Genomic DNA, 26876 nt, shown 5'->3' with positions numbered 1-26876 from the left:
GAAGCCAAGCCCGCCCTGCCGCGGGGATGCGCTCGGCGTAGCTCAGCGGAGCCCCCTGGGAAGCGGCGGCGGCCTGGGATGAAACACGGCCGCGCTGAAGGGAAACGCTTGTGGCCGATGAGGTAAAAAGGGCTCAGCGGGCCTGTCTCGGCGGCGTGGAGAGAGCGGATTTAGCGGGTCTGTGTGAACGCGCGCTAGCAGCGTTCCCCTTCACCCCCGTTCCCACGGCGTTCCCCGTTGAACTACGGCAAGCGTTGACGCTCGGAACAGCTGAAGGAGTCGTTCTGTGTCCTTCCAGGGTGCGTTCCCAAGGTTTCGCACCTCACTAAACACCCGGGGGCTGCCAGGAGGGTGGCAGCCGAAAGAAAGGGCGTGGATCTCTCCCTCCTTAATACGGTTTTTTTTTTTTTTTCGCTAATCCGCAGTATCAGCCTCGCCGACATCTTCCCCTGTCTCTTGCGATCCTTCTCGTCGCAGTGCTGCTGAGGGATCGCGCCGAGCTCGCAAGTGCAGCCCTCCAAACACGGACGCAAATCGCGGGTACCGGTCGTCGTAAGCCGGTACGTACAGCAGTAAGTCACGGCTTCTGGCGATGAGCTGCTTTGATCGTGATTTGTGCCCGGTTTCATCATCAAAGGCTATTTTAAAAGTCGCTGTGATCTGCCCTGAAATATGTAAAGAGGCTTGACTTCACGGGTAGCTGGTTTTGAGAGTCAGTTAACGTGAATTAAGCATGCATGACCGAGTCCAGAGTCAATAAACTTGCGACAAAACTATTCTGTTAGTAGCTTCTATGGTTTTGGGTTTTTTTTTTTTCTGCAAGTAAACGTGTTTAGGGTAATTTGCTAATTCTGAATAGCAGTATGATCACTGGAGTGTTCAGAGTTGCCAGCCGTTCATTTAAACGAATGAATTTCCCTGAAAGTTAGAAAATACATTGGCATCTCTAAAAAAGCTATTTTTTACCGGTAGTCTTTCTGTTAGATTATTTTCGAGGTTTCCCTTTAAAATGCCCACATCAGTGAGACCCCACTGTTTTGACGTTGTCTTGCACTTAGCTCTCTTCTTTTGAGGGGGAAAAAAACCCCGTCAACTGGCATCTATTTTTTCGTCGCTACATTTCCTTCACAACTCTGGTAGATTCTGAACGTTTCCCTGTCTCCCAGGCTGTATGAAGATGTGAATATTTGTGAAATAAGCTCTTGGATGACTGCTTTGCCAAAGCAATGGCTTCTCAAGAATTTACTGTAAGTGATTTTTAACACTGTGTACCGCTAAGTAGAAATAAACTAAAAGGCGCTGTAGCTGCTGTATTATTTCAACATTTCTTACTACTTCTTATTTCCACATTTTACACATTTAAAACAGGTATTATACACTCACCAAAAAACGAAAAAATCAAAAACGTGGCAAGATGGAATGCTGAGGATTAGAGCTGGCGGAAATAAGGTGAACAACTCAGATTTAATACCGTTGGATTGAATATCATCTGCTACTGCTGGACTGTCGGTGGCAATCTAGTTGATCTGTGAAATAGAATTAGTTATTTAGAATTCTGTTTTTTCATTGCAGGCTATCTTGTTTGATGATAAAGGACAATGTTTGGAGAGTATTTTTATAAAATCTCAGGTATATTTTGTTTGGATTTGTTTGTATTGATTTTAAAAAAATATTTGTTTGATGATAAAGGCCAATGTTTGGAGAGTATTTTTATAAAATCTCAGGTATATTTTGTTTGGATTTGTTTGTATTGATTTTAAAAAAATATCTATTTTTATGCTTATGATTGTGGTTGCTGTTTCAGGAAGCATTTCAAACCCTTGTTTGGTAATGAAGGTAGTACTTACTGTGGATATGAAAGTCTGCTGCAATGCAAATAATCAAAAGCGAAAACAGCTTCTATTTATTGATAATAAATAGAATAAATAATAAAGAATAAATAAATAAATATTGTTTTTCCAGAACCGATGTAGAGGATTGACAGAATTTTATTCCTTTTGGGTTAAAGCAGTGTAACACAGTGATGTATTAAATAAGCATAATCTGAAGCAAAGTGCTAATGCTTTCTAGTAGATGTATATTTTAATCCAAGTATTTATATGGCAGCTGTGATACACTGGGTGTAAATTTCTGAAATTTTTACATAAAAGCATTTAGCAGACTCGTTTCTTTTATAGCACTATTATGTACACGCTGCTGCTTTCTCTTTTCCAGGTGAATGCTGGAGATAATTTAGAAAGTGAACGGTACTTGATCACAGTCGAAGCAGTGAAAGTGAATGAAAAAACTTTTGACGATCAGCCAGGGAAAGCAGAAGCTCCAGCGGTGGATAGAAATGGTGTAAAACCCGGTGTTCTGCCTCCAAGACATCTGTCTGTTGGCTTGAAAAGGAAGTTTACAGTATGTCTTTGTTTCAAAACTTATGTCTGATGTTAACATGCATTTTAAAACACAAAGGGCACATCTTTTAGTGAGTAGTAAGTATATAGATCATGTCTTCCTGGTTTTTTGGAACTGTAAGCCAGAACACGTTACCGGTATAGCTACTTTTTTCCAGAGTTTACTAAATCTGCTCGGTGTACTATTGCTAAGGCTGCAGTGGAAATCGCAAGGGCTTGAGACTATTTCTATACACCTGTGGAATCATCATGTGCTACTTGATCAGAATGTATTTTACGGAGCATGCCCTATTTTCAACATTTGATTACAAAATGTGAAGTTGTTTTCTGAGTAGAATTAATTTAAAATGTCTCTCCTAGGGTTTCCAAGGGCCACGCCAAGTTGAAAAGAAAATATCAGCAATGGAAGATGGAGAAAAACCAACAGCGTTGCCTTCATCTAAGCAGTGTCAGGGTACTTTTCCATCCAAGTTTTATGTTACCTCTCCATTATTTTCTACGATTTGCAAGAAGGATGCAGAAACAAATCTATCCGCAGACGTTCATGAAGATGCGTGTGCGGATAAGGATAGAGGACGCATGTCTCTCTCCTCACTGCTTTCAGCTCCGTTTCTTGACAGATGGGAGGAGACAGAGAAGCGAAACTCTGATCAGTCCATTGCGAAGCCAGAATCTCCTCTAATTACTGGGCACGCCGAATCTAGTAGTCAGACAGCCGGTCACGGGACGGTGTCACACAGCATCAGGAGCACAGCTCAGATAATAGCTCTTTTGAAGTCTAAACCAACACAAGGATGCAGAGAGCAAACAACGTCTGAAGTCACAGAATGTCTTTCTCGGTTTCAGGCATCAGAAAACGCAGGTAGTTTATATAACAAAAAAAGCACAATCCTACCTGCTTTTTCAGGCAACCCTGCCAAAAGACTCATTCAAAATACTCGGCACCTGCCTTTTACGAAGGGAACTGTAAATGATAAAAAGGAATGGAATCCTGAAATGCTTCTAAATTCAGCTGAACAACCTTGTGACGAAGAAGTCACGGGACAGAGACATGACAAAAAGGCAAATAATTTAAGCCAAGATTTACGAGATTCCTGCAATACAAATAGTTCCTTCCTACCGAACCCACTGTGACGAAGAAGTCACGGGACAGAGACATGACAAAAAGGCAAATAATTTAAGCCAAGATTTACGAGATTCCTGCAATACAAATAGTTCCTTCCTACCCGAACCCACGAGTAGAATGAGTGACAGTCAGTTTGTCCCATCCTCAGGTGACGTTCCGTGTTCAGCAAGTCCAATCACCTTTGAAAAAAATCTCTCCAGATACAGGGAGCATTCAGTGACCAACAGCCTTAAGGAGAATTCATCTGTGAGGTTGCAAAGCAAGCTTCCGCCAAGACAAAATTCAGAAAGACTGCCTAGTGACCTGGAGCTCTCTGTGGACGTAACATTGACCGAAACTGGAATCGTAAAGGAGGAATTAAGTATGCCTGGCAAAGACTGTGATCCAGATGAACAGGTGATGGAGGTTAACTTTAATCTAATGGAGGCTTTTGATTTTAATGACACAGACAATGAAGACCTGTGTGAAAGAGACGTGAGTAAGGTCACTGAAGGAGACATGCTGTCACAAAGTCCGGATTGCTTAAAGGGAGAAGATGTAGCACAAAACAGTGCGCTGAGACTTCGTTCTTGCTGTGAAGTGACACACAGTAGAAAAGAAGTAGTCAAGTGCTCAACATTTGACGGAGAGAATGATGGAAATCACGGCACTGAGGGTATACCATCTCAGCTTTGCGACAACAATGTCGGCGATACGGGGAGAATTGCAGAAGACTCTGCAAACCAGACCAGAATTGAAGTGGAACTTTTGGGTGATGGACACAACGTAAAAGAGATTGATGAAAGTCAATTAAGTACCGAAGCCACAAACAGTAACAAGGATCTTGATGGCTGTGCAGCGCGTGCCGTTAATGGCACGTCATGGATAAAACGCAAGCGCTCTGATCTTTTGCCTGGCGACACAAATGTTGATGAATGTTACCCCAAAAGCAGTATGTTTCAGAACACTGAAAGTATTTCAAGTATTTCTACCAGCAGAATAGTTTCTGCAATGGACAAAAGGACCGAAGAAGATGTTATACAGCTTGGATGCATGAAATCCCCAGATGTTGATTTAGAGCGCTGCTGGGGTACTAAGAGTGATGACATTACACCAGGTAGTCCTTTGCTGGCTTTGTCACGAAAATCAGATCCTAGCTATGGCTCATTCCAGTATATTGCCAAAGACCATCAAAAGGTATTTGGCGTTTCACATAAGGAAGATACTCTCATTTCCAGAAGTTCTCTCTATCCTTTAGGAAAAAGCCATTCATCTCCAGAGGAAACGGCAATAGGTGAAACTGAGTTTGAAAATGTAGGGAGCATAAATGCCTTTCATGAAGCCTGCAAAGGTGAAAGAATAGGAATGGATTGCCTGAAATGCACGGCAATGGCTGAAAATTCATCAGATCTTCCTGATTTGGTAAACAGTATCGCTCTTCTAAGAGCTTTGACTCAACATAGCACAGCATTAGAAAGCTTACAAAAGATGGAGGAAAATAATAGCATATTATATGAAGCAGAGACTTCTAAAGAGATATTTGAACCCCTTGTGAAAGACGAAGGTTAGGTCACCTTCTGAGTTAAAGTGAATTCTGTATGACTGTACCTATTTGACTGCTGTACTCTTATCTCTCCTGCTAGACAATTCATATTCAGAAACCATACTTTTGGAGTGGTGTGTTACAAAGGTTCCCTCATGCAATTTTTAGTATTTAAAGCAACAATGTGGGCTCCAAGTCTGCGTCTTTGTTCGCTTTAGTTCAGTGAAATCCTAACTGTGCAATTATTTGCATGGGTAAGGTTTGCAAGCCCGGTAAATATTCAGGGGTTTTCATGTAAAAAGAATACTGTAACTGTCACTTACTATGCTTTTCCATCTCTTGTAGCTATAAAACAGTTTACAGAAATGCCTTACTCGGAAAGAATACAGGCATCTTCCTGTTCATACTTTGATTCTTCTGGCCTTATGGTAACCAGTTTTTGACTACGTATATCTATCTGTACAAGCTAAATTCATTTTCCACCAGGCTTCTTGAATAAAATTCTTGGTTTATGAAACTGTAGAGGTTGAGCTAGAAATTGCTTAGAGGCATCGACTAAGCAGCTGGTAGTAAACAGAAGATGTCGTCTTGCAGACCCTATTGCCAATAAATGTTCAGGAGGCTTAATGTATGACAAGAAACTTAATGCAAATTGTAATATTTAGTTATGTTTAATATCACATTAGTATGTCTGGTGCTTCTCCTTCCCTACCCCATCTTCTTTTACCATCTATTTTTTCTTTTCTTTCACTATCTTTTTGAACACGTGGCTTTCCTAGGAATTTTAGCACTTGGGTTGAAATGTACTGGCAAATCTGTTTGTGCTTGATGCTCCACATTGGGTTTTTGGGGTTGGTTTTTTTTTGTCCAATGCTATTAATAGTTTTTTTCTTCCAATCCGTCCAAAGTGAAAGAAAGATTTTAGATTAAATTATTCTCTTTTTCCTGTCCCATTTGAAAAGGAAATATAGTTTCTTATCCTATCATGGATTATTCTGGCTTCCAAATAAAAAGGCAGTAATTTAAAATATAAATACAAGAGATTTCTTAGCTTAACTTTTCACTTTAAACAGTTATTAAACTGTTAGACTAATTAGCTTTTGATACTTTCATATGCGGCCCAACTGTGTGGACAATTTCTTACAGAAAACAGAGGCAGGTATTCTACCAGTAGCGGCGGCCCAAAGAGACCCTAGGACATCTGACTGCCAACCAAAGGTACAATTTCTGTGGAACTGAAGCAGAATGAAGAGTGTTTCTTAAATTTCAATTCAATGGTTTACTATTTGCAATATATTACAGTAAGTCCTAATAAATATTTAACCAGTCTCATAATGGGCTTCTCACCGCTTTTTAGTACACTTGTCTGTGGGAAGTTTTCCGCTGAGAGTTTTAAACTCAAATTTTACAATACAGAAAGAAGACTAAACATACTACATCAGTATATCGATTTGCTGTTGACAGAGATTTGTGCAAAAACTTTATTGCTGCTGAGTTGCAGGAGTGCAAGAGAAAGAGAGAGAAAAGCATAGATTATTTTTTTTCTCTTCTGCAGCTTCCAACAGATTATTTTTGTATGTATGAAAAGTACCTTTATTGACTGTAGATAGTTCCAGAACAGTACTTCTTTTCAGTTAATGATAATTCCAATATATCGCGTAGCCTGTTGCGTTTCAAGGGCACCAAGTAAAGGGATCGGCAGCTAGTGAGATAATGTTGAGAGCTCCCTGCTCACAGCTAGGATGGCAGCAGTACCCAGATAACGTGGAGTTTGCAGCTGAGAGTTTTTTGTCACCCCTGTTTTCAAGCAACGATGTCCTTTCTGATTTCAGACAGGTAAAACAATTTTTTCAAAATTATTCTTACTAACCTTAGTGCAAGAACGTATCCTGTAAATGTAGGATAAAAGAGAGTTCATTTTTGGAACACTACAATCATATCAAAGTCACTTAGAACGGAACGTAGCGCTTTGAGGTTAAAACCTTGCAGTTAGACAATTACTGTTACTCACCTTTATGTGAGTATGCATTTGCAAGATGTAACTTGTTTTTTTTCCTCTGATCAGTTTCACTTTGAAAAATGTACATGGTCATAATGTGGGATATTGAACAGATTTCTTCTGGAGAAAAGTGGCAGAGGGCTTTTATAATGATTGTTTCCTGGTGTTGGCAGTATAATATTCACCTCAGCTGGATTTGAAATTCGGTATATAATTGTTAAGGAGTTCCAAAGCAAGGGTTAAAACTTTCTCTCGGATTATGATTCTGTTCCTCCTGGATGCAAAGAAACATGGCACGCAACGTTAAATAAAATATTTTTTTCTAATGCGGTATGTATTTCAGTGTTTAAAATAATGGAAGAGAATTGCTATTTCATTTTTTACTTCAAGAATGGGCTAGAGATACTGAAGAATTCCATCTAGAAATAAGATTTAGAAATAAGATATTTAGAAATAAGATTCACATAAAGATAATATTTATATAGAGGATAAACAGTTTAATTTCTAACAAGTTTTTACTTATACTTTTTTGGTAAAGTCTCCAGGTTCAAGAAGTCTTCATGAGGATGATATCAACTTTATCAAAGAGAATTTTCCAAAGAAGTCTAACACTATTAAAGAGTCAAGAACAGATCAGTCCCGTAAGTGAAAGTAAAAGTAGAATGGCAGCACTCGGCCTCAGAACAGTTATTCTGCATGATTTCTGTCCTTCGCCTATTTTTCCTAGCGTCGGCATTGCATGTGTCTTCTGAAGTTCCACCATGGACAACGTCAGGTGCACCTTCACATTCTGATCTGAGACAAACACAGTGGACTTCATGGGAACCTGACAAGGTGTGAACTGACTGTCTCTTCTAGATCTCTTTGGCTTCATTTCTTGTGTGTGCATGGTAGCAATTTCTTATTTTTGAAACTGTTTTATCTCAACTCTGAGAGAGATTTCAATTGTTTAGAATGAGAGAGACAATAGTGACAAAAGAGCTATAATCAAGTTTTTTTTCGTCATTCACTTGACATGTTAATTCTTCATCTGTAGATGATTTCATCAGTAGAACTGACTTCCTCACTTGATCCAGACTCTACAATTTCTCCAGCTTCACGAAGTGAGGAAACTATTGGAGACATCCCGGAGCCCCTGATACACAGGATCTTGCCAAGTGAACCAGAAATTTCAGATTTTTTTTTCAGTAAGAAATTATAGTTTCTAATTGCACTTTACAATATTTTTGCGAGAAAATCTTTGAGGATTTTTGGAGCACAGCGAGTTGCACTACAAAAGACAGTTACCCTGGGCGCTGAAATACACTGAGATATGTCTGGGTAACTACAGAGTTTGATTTGTGTTTGTCACACGTTTTTCATAGCAGGGGGGTGTTAATTTTTTTTTTTAAGCACGATTTTAAACAGTGTTTTCCAAATCAGCTGAATTAGCCTTGAATTCCATGCTTCCCCCCTAGCCCCCCAATTATATTCTCCTGAAAGAGACTTCAGAAGAGTGATTTAATGTTATAAAGAAAAATCGGCTTCTAGTTTGGGGATGTGGGGAAAGGCTGTAAGCTAAGCTTCTAATTCATACTAATGTTTTCATTTATTTACCTGCTTTTAGTTTTCTTCCATATTCAGCTGTCCTCTGACCCGCTTCCAGTTGACACCTATCAATGACTGTCATTTGTTATTGATAGTGAATTTAGTCAAAAGGATGCTTGTGGTGCTAGAAGCCTATTTATCTACATTGGTTAATATTAATTTACGCAGTTTTGTGGGTGATCTTTTAGGAAAAAGGAGCAAATGTTAAGCTGTTTTTTCCAGTTGGTAGCTGTCACTGACCTACCAAGAATATCAGATTAATGACCTCCAAAACACAATAATGTTTAAATAATTTCTACCAAACATTTTCTTTTATACGAGTAGAGCGCCTGCAGAAATGTGTTCCGAATACAGCGATTTAAGTATTAAAAGAATCACAGTTGAAATCACTCATGTCAGATGGAAATGTAGTGTGGTACTGCACAGGCGCGATACAAAGAGCTTGCCAGTTAGAAGACAGGACGTAAAAGGAAGAGCTCAGAATTCTTTCCTTATCTTAGTTTTTTGTACATCTGAAGTTAATGTGCCACCCGTAAGTGCTACAAGTTGCTTGTAAGATGTATTTGCCCTACAGCACGGGAGAGATCCAGCTATCCAGAGGAATGCAACCTCTCAAGATTCAAACCTACGGTTAAAACACGAACTCCATTTGTCACTCTTCCTGCCACTGAGAAGATTCCTGACGCAGTTTATCCAACTGACAGCGAGGAGGTCCAGCAATCTTTCGGCTCTTCAGTAGTCAATTTATGCAACAAGTCAGCGGTATTTCCTATTAGTGCTTTTGGCCCCGAGGACAGAAATTATGAAACCTCTGTGTTTGGAGAGTATACGGAAGACAGACAAAGGGAATCTGTACAGCCAGTGTTCCCTAATGTGACTTCACAATATAGACAAAGCAAGTGGCTAAAATACCAAAACAGCGCTCAGTGTGACTTGATAACTCAAAACAGCGACGACAGGGACATGACTGATGACATCTGTGCTGAGAACGCCCTTGGAATGCCGCTGGGTGACACAGGAGAGAGCAGTGCTGTGAATAAAAGTGCTCCCGGCTCTGCACCTCTACTGACAGCAAAGAGCGCGCTTGGTAAATGCTGTGCAAATACCAGCAACCAAGATTTGATTTCAGAGAGGAAGTTACTTTCTCTGCACTTAAGTCAGACACCTTTGACTGAAGCAACACAAAAGGTGTTAAGTCATCTGAGCTGCCACACTGTAAGAGGAGACAGCCAGGTGTGTAACTGTTCAAGCAAATACAGTTATAAGTGACAGAAACACATTTTTCTGGACAAAGTAACTGCATTTATCTGATTTCCTGCAAGATATTATCAGTATGATTGGATGAGATGTTTCTGCATACGTAGAAACGTAGACAAAAGAGTCTCAGCTACAGAACAGCAGCTGCTAATGTATTTTCTCTAAGTGCTGTGACGAATCCTTTGTAAAGGTAATTCCTTGGCGCACGCAGTGCCAGATTTAGATTTTTAATCTGAATGTTGATGGCAGGAAGATGAAATAAAAGCTGTTGGGCTGTTTTGTCATCTATAATTGGTAAGAACGTGTTTTCAGTAAGTGTTTTTCTTAATTGTGAAATCAGCATCGTTTTAACGAACAGCCATATCTTGCTTCAAAACATAGTCTCTGATTTTAAAATATTTTAAATTTCTTCAGTTTTAATTGTGGAAAAGTAAGTTATGGCATTGAATAAGCACCTAAAAAATTAGCACAGCTCTTTATGACCAGTAGACCGTCTTAAACAAATGGAGTAAATTGGAAGAAATCCTCAAACCAACCATGTCAGGTTTTAAAAGTTGTCAAATGGCTGTGTTTGAGAGTGAAAATGTTAGATTTTTCCCTTTTTTTGACGCACACTTAGTATGCTGTGTTTTCTAGTTCTTTAAAACTGTTTGTACAGTAAAATATTCATGTGAAATAGAGGTGTGGAAATAACTAGTATATTTCGTATACACACTGGTGTATACACATTGTGTGTGTTTATATAGATATATAAAAAAAATTATCCATATATATTGGATTTCAAAAAGCTTATGAAGAGGGTTACCAATATGATGCCCACTGCAGTGTAGATAGGTGGAAGAAGCTCCTCAGGACTAGCTGGGATGGCAGGCACAGGAATAGCTTGTGGTATGCACGCTTTCCCCAAAGCTCTCTAGTCTGGTTCTTCCTTCCCTAGCCTTGTACTACCGTTGCTATAGTTTCATCTGATGGATTTATTTCTGTGCAGAAAGGGTGTTAAAAATGGGGTTTGTGTGCTCCTTCCCCACGTCTAGGGCTGAAAACATGATTCTGACTTTCAAAGGCTTTAGAGTAAATTGTGTAATTATTACCTGCGTTATTATAAATGCAGGCTCTTTGTCAAGGGGCAAATTTTAACTTCATGGTACATCCTAAATGGCAGTCCAAGCTCTATGCTGCAGCTCCAGCTATACTTAATTTTACTCCTGTTGGCAGTCCTATTGAACACGTGCTCCTGTACTTGCAGTTAACGAAGCCTGCAAACATTTGTGGTGAAGGGGATTTGTATTTTGCTTTTAGAAAACCGATTCTTCATTGACAGTCTGCACGTTGAAACTTCTGGTTGCAGAATGAGGCCCTGATTTTTTTCTGTTTAGTTGTACTTACTAATGAGAGCACAATATATAAAAGCAAAAAAGGAAAAAGAGGAGAAAAATGGATAGGTTTTGGCATATCTGTACAGTAGCCATTTATCAATATTTGTCTCAATCAGGGTTTTGCAAGTTTTAATGGTTTGTTTTTCTGTTTTTTAGGACATAACGATTTCTGAGTTGTCTTTTCCTAATGTGGATAAAGTAAAATATGCTAATCTTCCTAAAAGAAAGATGTCCATACCAACTGTGTTTCAGTCTCACGTTCACTACAAACAGATTTTTAAAGCTGCTCTGATAGGTACGTCCAACACCACGCTATGTAAAATGCTGTCTTTTTTAAACAGTGTATTTCTGAAACTTCACAAAGCAGGATGAGAGGGAGAGAGGTCGTCAACATCATCTGTTGGAACAACTGTGTGCATTTGCTTTTGGATATATATACTGAAAATGTTCAGTCTATACCCAAAATTGCAAAGACAAACCAGAAGACCAGTACGCTTCTGTTCAACTCCGTAATCTTGTGCCTCTTTACCAGTCTTTAGATTCCTATCTAAGCTTCCCCGCCCAGTTACTTAGTGTTTGGATCGTTTGGAGTCATATACTTAAATGTGATTTGAATGCAAGGAAGGCAGTTAGAACAAATTAATTGCACGTGAAATATGTGAATTTTGCAGGTCACGTGGTTTCTTTTAGGACTCTCATTAAATATTTTGATTTAGATTTGGGATTGAAAGTTTCACATGCAAATGTATTTGTTTGAATGTTGTGTACTTGTGTAACCATTTTAAGGCTGTACTAATTATGCCTCTATTCTCCTTTCTATGTCAAGAGCAATTAAACATAGTGCTATTTGAGTTGTCACAAAGATTACACAGTGCTCTTTCAAAAGTGGATATATCATTTTACACTTCATTGAAAGATGGGCAAAGTAAGAGCAAAGAAAGCTGCGTTCCACTCTGCAATCACATGCATCCTGCTAAGCTTGTTACGGTTAAAAAAGAAGGTCAAAACAAGGTGCTGTTTATTCCTTGTTTGTTTACAGTTTGGGGTGTTTGGCATATAGACCATATTGTGTGAACAATTACAGGGCAATTCTGTATGATTTACAATTGCAGGTTAAAGGGATGTGTTCTAGAGATGGCTTTTAAGATCAGCTGTAGTAGCCACTAGTGTCCAGAATTGATGATTTCTCTGTACAGAAACAGCTTTACATATGTAGAGAGAAAGACCTGAATTTCTAATTTTCTAGGTTATATGGGATTTCTGTAAGGTATGATTACACACACTGGCTCCAGAAGCTGAGAGTTCTGGGAACACACTTGTGTTTTTCAGCCAAACGTAGTGAAAACACAGGTGTCTATCTGATTGTTTCTATAGCAGGGAGTACCGGTCCGTTGCTTTACATTTTTTGTTGCTTGTTTGTTTTAACGTGCTAATGGTATTTTTTTGTTCCCCTCCTGCCTCCCTTCCTAGGGTCGTTTGTTCTATACCTGTGATGCCCCAAAGGCTGAGCAGTGTTCGTTTTTCAAGTGGATAGAAGATGTGAACCCCGCACGGATAAAATCCACACCTAGCGTAGTGCTTCACGATATCAAAAGTATTGGGACATACCTCAGAAGTCAAAAGATTTCTCTCTATGAGGGATGCCAGCTTTTGGTGAGGTATTCTGAAACGCTATGCGCTTTTCACAAGTGCTATGTGAATTGCAGGATTTATAAAAATTCCAGTAGCTCTGGATTTCAGCAGCATTTAACGGACACTTTCACTAACTGTGTTTAAAGAGGCTACAGTTCCGTGTAGAAATGTAAAAGCCAAATTAGCGAAGGAATAATATTCACAGCAATGGCATTTCAGGTCGGCACTCTTTTCAGCAAGAATCAAAACTGCTTACCAGCAACTTGATCAACTGCTTAATGAAATCCCTTATGATAGTTGCATTTGAATTACTGTCCGTTTAATCTTTCGTAAGAGAATTTGATTTATTCTCTTAGCGATTCTAATTCTAATGTTAGTAGTTGTATCGAAGGCTATTCTGTGCTGCTTAACTGTAGGGGAAACGATTTAATTATGGTTGAATATGAGAGAAGTATTTTGCAATCAAGATAAACCTATTTAAAACTTGGTAATGTAAGATGATGAACAACCACCAAGATCCAAACTATTCTATGATTCTATGATCTGCGCTGTATAATTTGGTCCAATCTGTGGAGCGTTCTTATTTTTGGTGGTGAATCCAAAATGTGCCAATTGTTTACATACTTCTTCCTAAAATTACAATTTAACAGGAAAGCCTTTGAAATTCAAACACAGCGGTGTAGTAAGTTCAAGAAACTTATGAATACACCTGCCAGATTCGATGGCGATTCCAAAACCAAATTATACCTCAGACTAAGCAGAAAGGAGCATTATTCTCTGTATAGCAAAGGTAAGAAAATCTTAAGCATCAGAATAATTGTCCGTGTCATGTTGTGCCTTTTTAGAGTTTTAATTTGTAATCTAAAGAGAAAAACTGAATCCTATTTTTAAACTCCTGACAGCCCTGATAATTCAATTCTCATTCTAGAAGGGCAACGAAGTATCTCATTAATTCATCTTTTCTTGTAAATGTTCAACTACCTTACAAAAATATAAATTCCATGTCCTTGGGTTTGGAGTGTATTAAATCTGTGAATCGTGACGTTTCAGGAAAGCCCAGTATTCAAATAGATGGTATTTAAGGAAAACGTGATTCGGTTTTTCAGTGAAAAATCCGTGTTTCAGTAGTTGTTGCGTATCTCTTCTAAATTATTGAAATGTCACAAAGTCGGAGAGCTTTCAGTGATTTGATCCAGATAGTTCATTTCACTTCAAGAATTTTTGAATTGATACCCATATCTTCATAGTTCGTTCACTTTGCTGTGGAAAATGATACAAAGGAAATTAGGCAGAAACAAACGTGTCTGTCTGCGCACACTTCATGTACAGACCGAAATGTTCTAACAAATCAGGGTTTTGTAAGTTGAAATTCTGAAGCTCTGCATGGGCAAAACTTTTACTTGTGTATGATAATTTTTGATCACTTTTGTTACAGGCAAATACGTATGCACCATTATTGCTCCCAACTTTGAAATCTCCCTTGCCGTGCTCTGCAATATATGGTATAGGAATAGCGCAGTGAGCTTTAGCCTCATCAGGTGTGCCAAATAAAACAGAAGACTTGCAGGCTCCAGTATGTGTTGGTTTTGAAAGGGAAGGGAAAGCATACGTTTATTTCAGTACTTGCTCTTCTTTGGCGAAAGCGTGGTTAACTAGATTTGTCGTATACTGCAGTGATTTGTTCCAAATACTCTCAAAACTGGTAATACTTCAGATTTGTCAGAAGTCAAACGCTGCTAAGTGCACCATCAGACAGTAAGTACTAGAAGAATTGCAAATTATTTATCCAGTCTTTTAGAACTGAACTAACACTTTTTTAGGACGTTCGAATACCCCCTACTTTCACGTTAGCGGTGGTTTAATTTGCAGCGTAGTAAATGCTGAGCTACTTTGTCCAGCTTCATTTTCTTTTAAAAGACAGCAGTAGAAGCAGCTTATGAGAATTCTGTATTTTTTTGACAGATGATATTTGGGTTGTTTCGAAGACTCTGACCTTTGATCCCCTTGACACTTTCATTGCAAATAGTGCTTTCTTTGGACCATCCTCCAACAACGAAGTAGAATTACTACCACTGAAAGGCTACTGTCCCTCAAACTGGCGATCAAATAGTGAGTTCTACAGCAAATAATTCAGAATTGTGGGAAGCAACTATCGAGGGAAAAATCTGGCCAGCAAAATGAAGGATGAGATTAGAATTTCTCCAATCTAATACATGATTTTATTCACAGTGGTTTTTTTTCCTTGTATCTTTGAATATGTAATTTGAATACAGTACTTGATGCAATTAAACCTGCGAAGTAGCTGGTAAGAAATTCTAAACGGGTGATGAAGAAATGAGGACAACATACATAATGTAGTAAATAATATAATATAGAGTGCAAATTGACTGTCCTGTAGCTAACAGGAATACATTCTTACTGTCCTTGAAAAACAAACAGAAACCCCCAACAACTCACTATGGGAAATTTGTATTTATATAAAAAGCCATGTATTAAATCTGTGATTTGGCTGTCCCAACGCTCCTTTCTGTGCCTTTGTTGCTACAGTCTAGAATGACTAAAAAAATCTGAGTTTCAAAATTCAGAAGGAACAAATCTGTCTAGTTTTAGTTATTTTCATCATTGTATTTTAAAAAGAAAATATTACTAAACCTAGCACTGACGGCTTTTAGTGAACTGCTGACCTTTTTATTCTTTAGCAAGCTGTTCCCAACTAAGTTGCAGCCGTCCTTCCTTTTTGGCTTTAACATTTTTGTTTGGGGTATTTTTGTAATATTTGTCATCGGTGTTTTGGAAACAGTAAGGTTAGTGGGCCTTAAGTGCAGAGAGAAACAGTGTGGGTCTGCTACAGACGTCACAGAAAAATGACAAATGTGCTGCCAAACATGATGCAAAAGTCTCTTATTTTTGCTGTTGAACTGAGCTGAAGTTTTGGTTTCGTTTTGGGTTTTTTGTAAAAGAAAGATAAAGAATGCATTATGTAGTCATTCTGGAGCTAGTAATATTATACCTCTGCTTACTTTCTTTTAATGCAGTATGAAAATTGTGTGCTTGATCGCAAAAGGCTTTATTCATAGCACTTAACCTTAAGCAGGTAAACTGAGTGTTTTAAGTTAACAAATTAGTCTTTTTAGGCTTTCTACGTAATCACTAGGGGGAGAGTTCCAGCAAAGCACAATTCAGTGAGCCCACATTAAACTCCTGGTCTGAATTACATTCAGAAGACTAAAAAATACAGAGGAAAAAAAAATACAATGGCACACAAGTCCTTTTTGGGCACACATGCTATCAAAATCATGGGCTTCAAATGCAATTGGAGGTTTGGTTTTGTTTGTTCCCCGAGTGTGAATTGCAGGACTGGATCTCTCGAGCAGTCAGGGTCTGGAAGAGTTAATACATCGCTTTTCAGTCTTAATGCTGTTGAATCATGGCATTTTATTTTTTTTCTTGGGAAATTTTTGGTCCTAACTTTCTTTGTGATCATAAATACAGATTATTTCATAATTCTGTAACCATTACAAAACTAAAACCCTAAGTTGTATGAAAATAAAGCTTTAAGTAATGTTTAGTTGGTGGCAGTGATAAACAACACCAAAATAGAGGTATGTGGGTTACTAAACATATTAGAAACCCGTTACTTAGGCAATCCCTGAGCCCCAGAACCTTAGGAAACTGGCAGTGAATTCAGAAAAATATAACTGAATACCCGTTCTGTGCTTAGACTCTCCCCTAGGCGCCCACTTTTGTACACTTTGGAAGTAGGCTAGATGGAACTTGAGTCTGGCCCACTGGAGGTGTTCTTCTGTTCCCGTCTTGCCTTTTTGAAGAAAACATCTGCTTAGCCATTGTGATACAGACGGTTTACTTAGAAATTTCACCTCCTAAATTCCAAAGCCTTCTAAATATCTCGAGTGTTTCTAAAACGAGTAAGGATTTTTATCTAAGCTTCCTTCCCAGAAGGTTGCTAATGTTGGGATCACAAATCCTTCCAAATAACGCACCTTGGGAAGAAGGGCTAATAGATCTCTCCTCATCTATAATATTCAGTCAGACGTGGTAATTGGGGTACCTTGTTTTTTGTTACAGGAGGCTGATTACTCTTTTGGCATTCTGTAATTCATTTATCTAGCTGATTTGAAACTTTGGCTAATTTCACTTTTTCCCAATTTTATTTTTCTGTGGCCTTTTCAGTGTTTGTTCATGCCTTGCTGGTTTGTAATGCTAGCGGTGAGCTTACATCTTTAAGAAATCTGGAGGAGCACTTCAATCCATCTACGTTACCACTAATACCGTATCTACTCAAAACGTAAGTTACTGTTTCAGTGATGCTGTGAACATACAATACGGCAATAGGTACAGAAAAAAACCCAACAAAAATACCGTTGAATTTGCCCTATTAAAAAGTGGATGAGGAAAACTAAAATCGGAAAAACGGTGCAAGGAATGAACTGTTCACAATGCGATTTTCATTTACGTACATCGGTTGCTTAACTCTAATTCGATTGTAAGGGTTTTTTTCTTAAAACTTACCTGCAGCCCACGTTTTACAACCTAGAGATTAATGACCATTAGACCGACAGTACAGTCACTGACTGATCTGTGTTAAGTTAAGGTATATGCTTCACAGGGGTTCAGTGGAACTGTTTTTCCTTCCCAATTTTTAGAGTCACTTGACACAAAACCTAAAAATAAAATATTTTCTTGGAGAATCGGAGCAATATAGGGATGTTTCCAAGACTGCTTACAATTCACTGTATAAAAGAAGTAATTAAATTAATCCCTGCTACCTCTGACTACGTTCTCTGCCACTCTGTCAGTCCCCCGGCCTTGGAGTAAGTCAGATGGAAAGCGTTAACCTACAGCAAGAATGATAAAACCCAAAAGCCTGTTTCCTATGATCCAGCTGTCACCCAGGGAGGTAATAAGGGGCAGGAATATACAGCCCAGGTGTATGTCAGGAGGCAGGGGGCAGCAACTTTTAATTATGTCAGCTGTTAATCATAAAGCCTCAGCATTTCAATGTCAGGTGAGTAAGAATATCAGAACCATGAGATAGAAATTACACATATGCAGTATTATACTGCAGCTTTTGACCATTGTATTTTTCTTAGGAATTTCGATTCTGAAAATGCTACCAATAGAGTCAACAAAAGAAAATTTATTCCACCTGCCATCAGCCTGAAACGCGCAATGATGTATGGGCCTGTCAGCACTGAGGTGGCAATGGGACTAGCTAAAAAGATGATCCAAACGTTCTCGTTGAACCCAGATCAAGCTACATCACTGATTCAAATAGCTCAGATGATGACCTCATGTGAAAACCGCAAACCCGTGGAAGAACATCAGACCTTCCCTATCACAATCATACGTGGTATATAGCAAATAACTGTGAAATTTGCTGCTATCTTTATCTTTGCAAAAATGCTAATTAATATGTAATGCCAGCGTTCGTGAAATATCCCTGAATTCTCTCAGTGATGAAACAGTAGACTTGTTTTCTTAATCATATATTTACAACTCCAGGGAGATTCTTATGTCTAGGTGTCCTGGTTTCAGCAGGTAACACTAACTAACTAACTAAACACGGTTTCAACACTAGGTAAATGTTGACTTATTTTAAATGTAGCACAGAAGATGAGCTTGAATAAACTGCCTCTGTGTACAGAATATCCTTTTAAACTCTTTTGTAACGCTGCTGTCTTCATGTACTTCATGCATTTCCTGAAAATTCGTTTCTTGGATGAGGCCCCTCTGATAATGACCTTGACATTATAACATCCATTCTATCAGCACAGAGCTTTTGATCCTTAAATTTGCATTCTGCCTTTTGCAGGATTTTACGTAAGTATGGGGGTCTTTCCTAGCAAGATCTACACACAAAATCAGAGTTCTTAGCGTCTTCTGCTTATTTCTTTTCATATTAAAACCACTTTTTGTCATGTATCAGCTCTGCTAAATTATCATATAAAATTTTTTCTACTACACTTTATTACTTGCTGTTTTATACTTCTATCTTTGTTGTATCCCTTTTCAACACGTACAAAAAAGCTAGTAACATCTTAGTCAAAGGGGTTTTTTCTTTTAAGTTAGTATTGAAAAGCAGTTACCATAAACGTAAGTTTTCAGATCCTGTCGAAGTAAATACGTTGACAATAATGATACTCTTAGTACAGCTACCACTAGACTTAAATTGCCTGAGCTTTTGTTAGGCTGTCGGGCATATTAATCTAGTTAAAATTATTAGTCATTCCAAAATAATCACTTCTCAAATTCCTTATTCTGTACCTGAGGACATAGTACGAGGGACGTGCGTGCAGATACTTGTATTTGTAGTATTTTAATGTATTGATGAGACTCCTTAGCAAGTAATGCATGTATTCAACCAGAAAATTTAGGAAAAATACCTTAGCATCCCCTTTTCTGTAGTTTTTTGTAAACTTATTGCAGGCAGTAAATGCAAAGTGTAAGGCAACCGGTTGCCCCTGGATGCTTAGAGCTGCTGAAGCAAGCACGGGGAATGTTTTTACAGGAATCACAGCATAGTATTGCATAAGATAAGTTATAACAATTGATTAAAGCTGTACTTCCTAGAAAATTTTCACTTGTAACTTTGGCTTTTTCTTCCAAAATACCAGGTGTGTTTGGAGCTGGAAAGAGCTATCTGCTGTCTGTTGTGATCTTGTTCCTAGTACGGCTCTTCGAAAGCAGTGAAGCTACGGAGGGTCCAAGGCCAGTTCCATGGAAACTTCTGATTGCTTCTTCCACTAACGTTGCCGTTGACAGGATACTGCTGGGGTAGGTTACAGAGATTTTCACAGACTACTGTTCCAAAGCCAATAACGCACTCGTATTGTAAAGATAATTGTGTTGATATTTCCAGTATAACACTCGAAAAAGATTGCATTCTTTGCCTAGAAAGTGTCACACGCGGGTTTTAATTTTACCCTTGCTCCTTTGCACAGCGTGCATATGCTAAAAGACCGTAAGGCTAGCTGCGTGAATTTACACGAGACTAATATTGGGCTCTACTCTCATCAAATTTACTATTAAAATCCATCATGACAGAAAGTAGCATTGCTCAGGAATCTTTCGGGAGTAGCAGTAGGGGCAGGGGAAGGAGGCATGGAGAGAGAGGGAGAGGCAGACTTCGGAAGCTTCAGCATGAAGCTAACATGAAATAAAACTCATGGTTTGGGAGGATAAAGGAAGGAAAGGAAAGTAGAAATGGAAGACTGTTTCTGAGAGGAGAATCATAAAGGCATTAAGCATCTTTGAGATAAATCACAATGAGGTAATTTACTTCGATGTACTTGAATTGTGGCCCGAGTTACTTCATCTGGTTAATCGCAGAAGTTTGTGTTCTTCAGCGTTCTGATGTGTCTGTTGGCCTTTTCAGAACCACTTCTATATTTTTTCAAAACTTCTTTTTACATTTCTGTAACGCGTATCATCTCTTTTTCTTTGAAGTCTACTTGATCTTGGATTTGAGGACTTTATCAGAGTGGGAAGTATTAGGAAAATCACCAAAGCAATTCTTCCCCATAGGTAAGAATCTTAATCTTTGAGGCATCTGAAGCGGTTCTAAGATTCATGATAGTATGCATGCTGTAAAAGTACTATTTTGAAGTCATTCAAAATGTGATTGTCATATGCCTGTCTCAGGGTTTCCCCCCCTGGCACGGTGGAGAAATTTTACCTTGATTTGGGAATGTCACTTGTTGCTGAATAGAGTTAATGCTTTTAAATGGGAAGTAGTGGAGGAGAAGAAAATAATGGCAGTTACAGATTTGGGAGTTTACACAAGGGGAAAAGCAAAACGGACAGACTTGAAATAGATGTGGACTGCTGTCGTGATAAGAACTAGGAGGAATTAATCATAAATTTAATGTTTGGAGAATTAATGGTAACAACTCACCAATTCTGTACTACTTACCCAAGTTATCTTTGCTGTAGCATTCTGGCGTTTGTCCTTTAACTACTTAAAAGTAAGCAATCTACGTAGTACTTTCAACACAATTTGAGAGAACAAAGTAAAGTTCAAGATGAATAAAGACTAAATTTCCACTCCTTGGCGTCAGCAGCATACCAAGGGTATAAAGTGGTATGAGAATGAAAAACTTCTCGGTTCTACTCCACTCTGACATCAGCTGTGTACTTGGGGAAGTCACTTAGTACACGTGTGTCTGTTAGACTGGTATAATACCCGTTTTCAATCTCAGCTGGATTCGGGATAGGTTAGTACATCGTTGTAAAGTACTGTTATGTATAAAGTATGATTATTTTTCTATATTGGGTGTTCACCAAACACTGAAAGCACTGTTCTTTTCAATCATTGTAATGCATGTTATAAAATCTTTTTGAAGTTTACATGCCGGCTCAGGAAATGAAAATGAGCAGTTAAAAGAGCTGCTTGCGCTCATGAAAGAAGACTTAACTCCAGCTGAAAAAATATACGTAAGGAAGAGTATTGAGCAACATAAACTGGGGACCAATAAAACTATACTGCAACAGGTACAGCCAAAGTGACGGGATGGGAAAGTGGGGATTCGCTGTGTCTTATCCACAAGGCCCAGCAAATGGAAACCGGGAATCCCCTCTCACACCTGCCAACCTCCTAGTTTTGGAAAATAAAATGAACGTTAGGACTAGGACAGGTCTGATTCCACAGGTACAGCTTAGTGTTTTACCTGTGTATGACTTCTCCGAGTTGAACTTGCAGTTCCTGTTTAGTGATACATTGTGTGACAGAACCCCTCTTTGAACTTTACTGCAGTCTAATTTAATATTACCAATCTAGTTCATAAGGTGGGGGGAGAAAAAATTTTGAGCACAGCTAGTCTGCACCGTCACCTTGACACTAGAATTTATATAGTCATAAAGGTGAAAGGTAGGGACTGAGCTAAATCTGTCCTAGAGTTGAGTGTCAACCACCAAGAAGATTTCAAATATATTTTAAGTAACTTTTCAGCAAAGTATTACCTTTTAAGATTACTACTTCCTGTAGAAAAATCTTCTCAATTTCTGGTCTTTCCAGTTATTTGCCTTTTCTCCTCAGTCCTAGACTCAAAAAATCCCAGCTTGTTGTAGAGCAATTGTAACAAAGCAGATCTGAGCAATCTGGGTTTTGCGCTTATTCCTAGCGGTCGTTGCTGGCACTTCTGCTGCTGGGGCTCAGAAGGTTTGGGAGGATTGTGTAATCTGAATTCTCTCTGTACCAGACCAGGTCTGGTCTTAAAATACACGAATCCGTGAATGATTCTAACGTATAAACACCCCAAGCGTAAGAAATGGTAACCTTGGATCCATCTCCGTGAATACACAGTGCCTTTTACTGGAAGTTAGAATATAACTTTTTGAGACCCAGCGAGTACGACACAGCATGCAGGAGAACTGCCAAAAATTCATTTAGCCAAAGCTATAGTTACGTACTGCACAGAGATGAACTATTAAATGAGCTTCACTTTTTGTCTACCCGTTTTCCCCTCGCTAATAACAAAGGTAAAAGTGGTTGGAGTGACCTGTGCTGCCTGCCCGTTCCCTTGTCTGAACAGTCTTAAGTTTCCTGTCGTGATGCTGGACGAGTGCAGTCAGATGACTGAACCTGCTTCTCTCCTTCCTATCGCAAGGTACAGCCTTCCTTTTGTCTTCCAGCAGAGAAATAACTTTCAGTTAGCAGTGACGCAACCTCAAATAATGGCCAAACTTGCATGTCTTTTTAAGAACGTGAACTCCGAGGTCTCGCCTTAGAAAGCAAGAAGAGTAATTTTAAATTGGGGCCTGGTCTTAGGTGCCTTCCTTGAGTTTACCATGTTATTTTAACTGTGGAAAGAGGGCGATGGAGAAGGGAGCCTGAAAGAAAGCAGTCTGTGATATATAAACACAGCACACGCTTTCGTTATCAATAGTTTGACATCCTTTTTAGAACTTTTTTTTCTTATTTATTAACATTCTTATTTAGGTTTCAGTGCGAAAAGCTAGTCCTTGTTGGAGACCCTAAGCAATTACCGCCAACTATTCAAGGGTCCGAGAGCGCTCATGAAAAGGGATTGGAGCAGACTCTCTTTGACCGGCTTTGCGCAATGGTACGTACTACTAACCACATCCTTAGAAAAGGTGGAGGGGGAAATTGTAGGTCCACTGAAGAGTTCTGGTTTAGATGTCAGAGGATCAGTGTTTCAGCCTGTTTTTTAATTAAGCCGATTCCATTCTAGCGCATTTCTCTGTAAATGTTATTTTCAGAGCGCACGGAAATTTGTCAGCGTGCAAATGTAAAACAAGAACGGATTGAAAAACAGCGACGGATTCCGCCTTCCGATCTTTTTGTGCAGTTTTCAATCCAGGCAGAAGAATCGGGGGCTACATTTGTTCTAACTTTCGTTAAAGTGAATGTATGAAGGTTAAGCCAGCTTACTGCGGGAATTGCTTCCGCTTATTTCTTGTTTGACCTAGCTGGCATTGCAAAATATTTAGTAATTCTTTTTCCTAGTCACGCTTTCTGTACCGTAATTCTTTAGGGACATAAAACAATACTTCTTCGGACACAGTACCGATGTCACCCCGCTATTAGTGCCATAGCCAACGAGCTCTTCTATGAAGGACATCTGATAGATGGTGTTTCCGAGAAAGACAGAAGTCCTTTATTGGATTGGCTTCCAACACTATGTTTTTATAGTGTTAACGGGGTAGAGCAAGTAAGTTTTTAAACATTTCTTGTATAAAAAGTCAATATTGCAGTGTTTCCTCCATTCTGCTTCTTTTTGCACTCTGCTGTTTGTGAGAGCTAAACTGGAAATCTTCTTCCCTCTCTCCAGATTGAAAGAGACAACAGCTTTTATAACATGGCAGAAGTTCATTTTACAGTCAAGCTCATCCAGTCTCTGATTGCAAGTGGAATAGAAGGATCTGCAATTGGTGTGATTACTCTCTATAAATCACAGATGTGTAAGGTTTGTATCATCAATTAAACAGTTTTCTTGAATGTATTTGTTTATTCTAAACATAGGCTCTACTTCAACTAGGAAGAGTCAACTAGAAGTGAGAAACAAATGCTGGATAGGTAAACTAGAGTTTACCATAATCTCTCTTATTTTTAAAAAAAAAAAAAATCTGTATTTTTTCCTCTAAAATTAGTCAAAATCTTTCAATTCAAAAGTGATTTAAAAAAAAAAAAAATCTCCAGTAGTTTTCCTTCCACACGCACACTCGGAAAACCGGCAAATTAAATAGTACGTAATTTTCATAAATCGGTTAGGGCCCGTTCCAAACGGGTACGTGCGACAAGGAGAGGTGACAGAGGCATCCGCTTAGCGAGGCTGGAGTCGTACCTCACCCAGTCACCCAAGGCACAACATGACCCGGGCTGCTGCGATCAGTTAAGCGAAAGCACCGCTTGCCACCCTGAATGCACCAGTGTTTCGTCAAATACAGGTTCGTTGCGTAGCGTTCGCCTGTGATTAGCTGAGGTTTTACTGTCGCTGCACTCTCTGGTTTCTTAGTTCGCATCTTGTGTAGGCTCAGCCCCGTTGAGCGTGTTTGCTCAAGACAAGCGACTGAAGGGTGAGCAGCCTGACTCATCACCATCCACGTTCGTTTGTCTGCAGATTCAGAATTTGCTTAGCGGCGTACGCTCGGAGGCTTTTGAAACGAAAGCTGTCCAGGTGTCCACTGTAGACGCATTCCAAGGAGCCGAGAAGGAGATCGCTGTTTTGTCGTGTGTAAGAACAAGACAAGTTGGGTTCATAGACTCAGCAAAGAGGATGAACGTTGCGCTAACGAGAGCAAAGAGGCATTTGTTGATTGTTGGAAATCTGGCCTGTTTAAGTAGGAACAGACTGTGGGGAAGAGTAATTCATCACTGCAAAGGTAATTATTTTCTTTTCCTGTATTTTTGAAACCATGCGGCTCATCTTCTTGAATTAAACTCTGTATAATACACTTCGTATATTATAGTGTAGAGGTACTATACATACTATATAATATATAAAGTATATAGTATGCCTACTACATAAACCAGTATATTTATTACATATAAAATCACTGCAAGAATAGGGACCGCAAGAGTAATTATTTCGTTTACCTGCTTGGTTGAGATCAAAGAAAGCATCTCGTTAATGGCTGCACTCCGAAGAAGAACCATTTTCACAGTAGAAATACGACAGCCGTTTGACAGGCTTGGGGAAACGGACGTTCGCATCGCCGCAGACGAATCACACGATGGATGCTGTGAAGGGAGATGTAATTATCCTGTTTATTGCCGCTTTTAGGATGGGAAAATGGATTACAACATGGAAGCCAGTGTGAGCAGCAGCTAAATGACATTCTGAAGCGTTATTTGGAGAAACGGAAGGAAGAGGAACAGAGTAAGAAAAAGGAAAACTAAACTGAGTGCCTGTTTTATGAAGAAAATATGAACTGCGTGTCTATAAAAATTATCAGAACGATCGCAAATCTAATATTTATATCTAAGGCGGGGAATTTTTCTTTGTATCTCAGTGATACTTCTGTTTTGACCCCTTGTTTGTACGACTAAAAATGAATAAAGTGACTTTATCTGCTTGATAACTGAAATCCTTTTATGCTTACAAGTACCTAATTGTATTATTAGCGTTTCATCATTCTTCAGATTAGATGTACGCGTAATACCGTATCTTAGGACAATTCTGTCATCTTGCGTCTTTACAAATCGGTCACATCTAGGAAGGAGCATGGCTATAACCATTAAAAAGCGAGAAGATACTGGATTTTAGACAGGTGATGGTTTTGATCCTAGACGGGAGTTGTTTCCTAGGGCTTCGTTGGTACCTACCTTGACAAAAAAAATGTAGTTTATGCCTGGGCTGTGCAAGTGTATTCTTCCGGCCATAAATTGACGCCTTCTTGCTGTTTGCCGGAAAGGCCGCGGTTCGTGCGGAACTTGCCTTCTCCCCAGCGTGGCATTTACCCTTCGTTATGAGCCGTAACCCAGCGTTCCTGTGCCGGAGAAGTCGCACCTCACACTGGACAGCAAGTCCCCCCAACCCGTACGAAAATCGTCACCTGTAGGAACAGGAGCATTGCGTCTGTCAGCTTCCTTGCATTAATTTCGTAGCTACTCTCTGCAGTGGCTAACAGATGTGTAAAAAAACCACAACCCCTGTGTTTGGAAACAAAGGCAAAACGTGTTGTTTAGTATCCGCCTGAAACCCTATCTGCTTTCTCAGCTGTCAGTCGAAGGCAGCTTTTTCAGGCTGTTGCCCAGGTGCTTTGGCAAAGGCTGCCTTTGAGAAACAGGGCCTGTTGCTTTATGCTTGTATTTTGTTAGATCGACCATAAAAAAAAAAAAGAAAGCCAACCCTATCCTGGGCTGCACCGCAAGCAGCGCGGCCGGCAGCAGGGCCAGGGAGGTGATTCTGCCCCTCTATTCCGCTCTGCTGAGACCCCCCCTGCCCCGGAGTACGGTGTCCAGCCCTGGGGTTCTCAGCATGGGACAGACGCGGAGCTGTTGGAGCGGGTCCAGAGGAGGGCCACGAAAATGATCAGGGGGATGGAACACGTCTCCTGTGAGGAAAGGCTGAGAGAGTTGGGGTTGTTCAGCCTGGAGAGGAGAAGGCTCCAGGGAGACCTTATTGCAGACTTTCGGTACTTAAAGGGGGCTTATAAGTAAGATGGGGACAATCTTTTTAGCAGGGCCTGTTGCGACAGGCCAAGGGGGAATGGCTTTAAACTAAAGGGGGGGAGATTTAGACTAGATATAAGGAAGAAATGTTTTACGCTGAGGGTGGTGAAGCACTGGCCCAGGTTGCCCAGAGAGGTGGTGGGTGCCCCATCCCTGGAAACATTCCAGGTCAGGTTGGACGGGGCTCTGAGCGACCTGGTCCGGTGGAAGATGTCCCTGCTGACAGGTGACAAACGCGTGGAGAACCGTCAGGTTTAAGGCGGCCAGGCGACCCCCTCACCCGCTCGGGGCACGGCGGGGCCTGGCCGGCTTCCCCCCGCCCCG

The 26876-nt window shown here is 39.7% G+C and overlaps 1 protein-coding gene across 1 annotated transcript; it reads left to right on the top strand.

Moving 5' to 3' along the window:
* The first annotated feature begins 1226 nt into the window (after nucleotides 1–1226).
* ZGRF1 (zinc finger GRF-type containing 1) lies at nucleotides 1227–25289 on the top strand. Its single transcript, XM_019472950.1, has 29 exons — nucleotides 1227–1247; nucleotides 1369–1449; nucleotides 1573–1629; nucleotides 2215–2400; nucleotides 2760–3461; nucleotides 3568–5068; nucleotides 5393–5471; nucleotides 6160–6265; nucleotides 6710–6883; nucleotides 7585–7687; nucleotides 7774–7880; nucleotides 8083–8233; nucleotides 9208–9866; nucleotides 11423–11561; nucleotides 12093–12277; nucleotides 12737–12924; nucleotides 13549–13688; nucleotides 14861–15007; nucleotides 17090–17204; nucleotides 18010–18269; nucleotides 19534–19693; nucleotides 20366–20443; nucleotides 21262–21409; nucleotides 22397–22524; nucleotides 22857–22980; nucleotides 23413–23589; nucleotides 23710–23844; nucleotides 24499–24760; nucleotides 25162–25289. Exons 1-29 carry the CDS (start codon nucleotides 1227–1229, stop codon nucleotides 25275–25277), a joined length of 6429 nt encoding a protein of 2142 aa, XP_019328495.1. The 3' UTR covers nucleotides 25278–25289.
* Nucleotides 25290–26876: the final 1587 nt, after the last annotated feature.

The sequence above is a fragment of the Aptenodytes forsteri genome, unplaced genomic scaffold (genome assembly GCF_000699145.1).
Source record: "Aptenodytes forsteri isolate BGI_AS27 unplaced genomic scaffold, ASM69914v1 Scaffold326, whole genome shotgun sequence".
Lineage (NCBI taxonomy): Eukaryota > Metazoa > Chordata > Aves > Sphenisciformes > Spheniscidae > Aptenodytes > Aptenodytes forsteri.
This window is presented reverse-complemented; position numbering and strand designations above follow the sequence as displayed.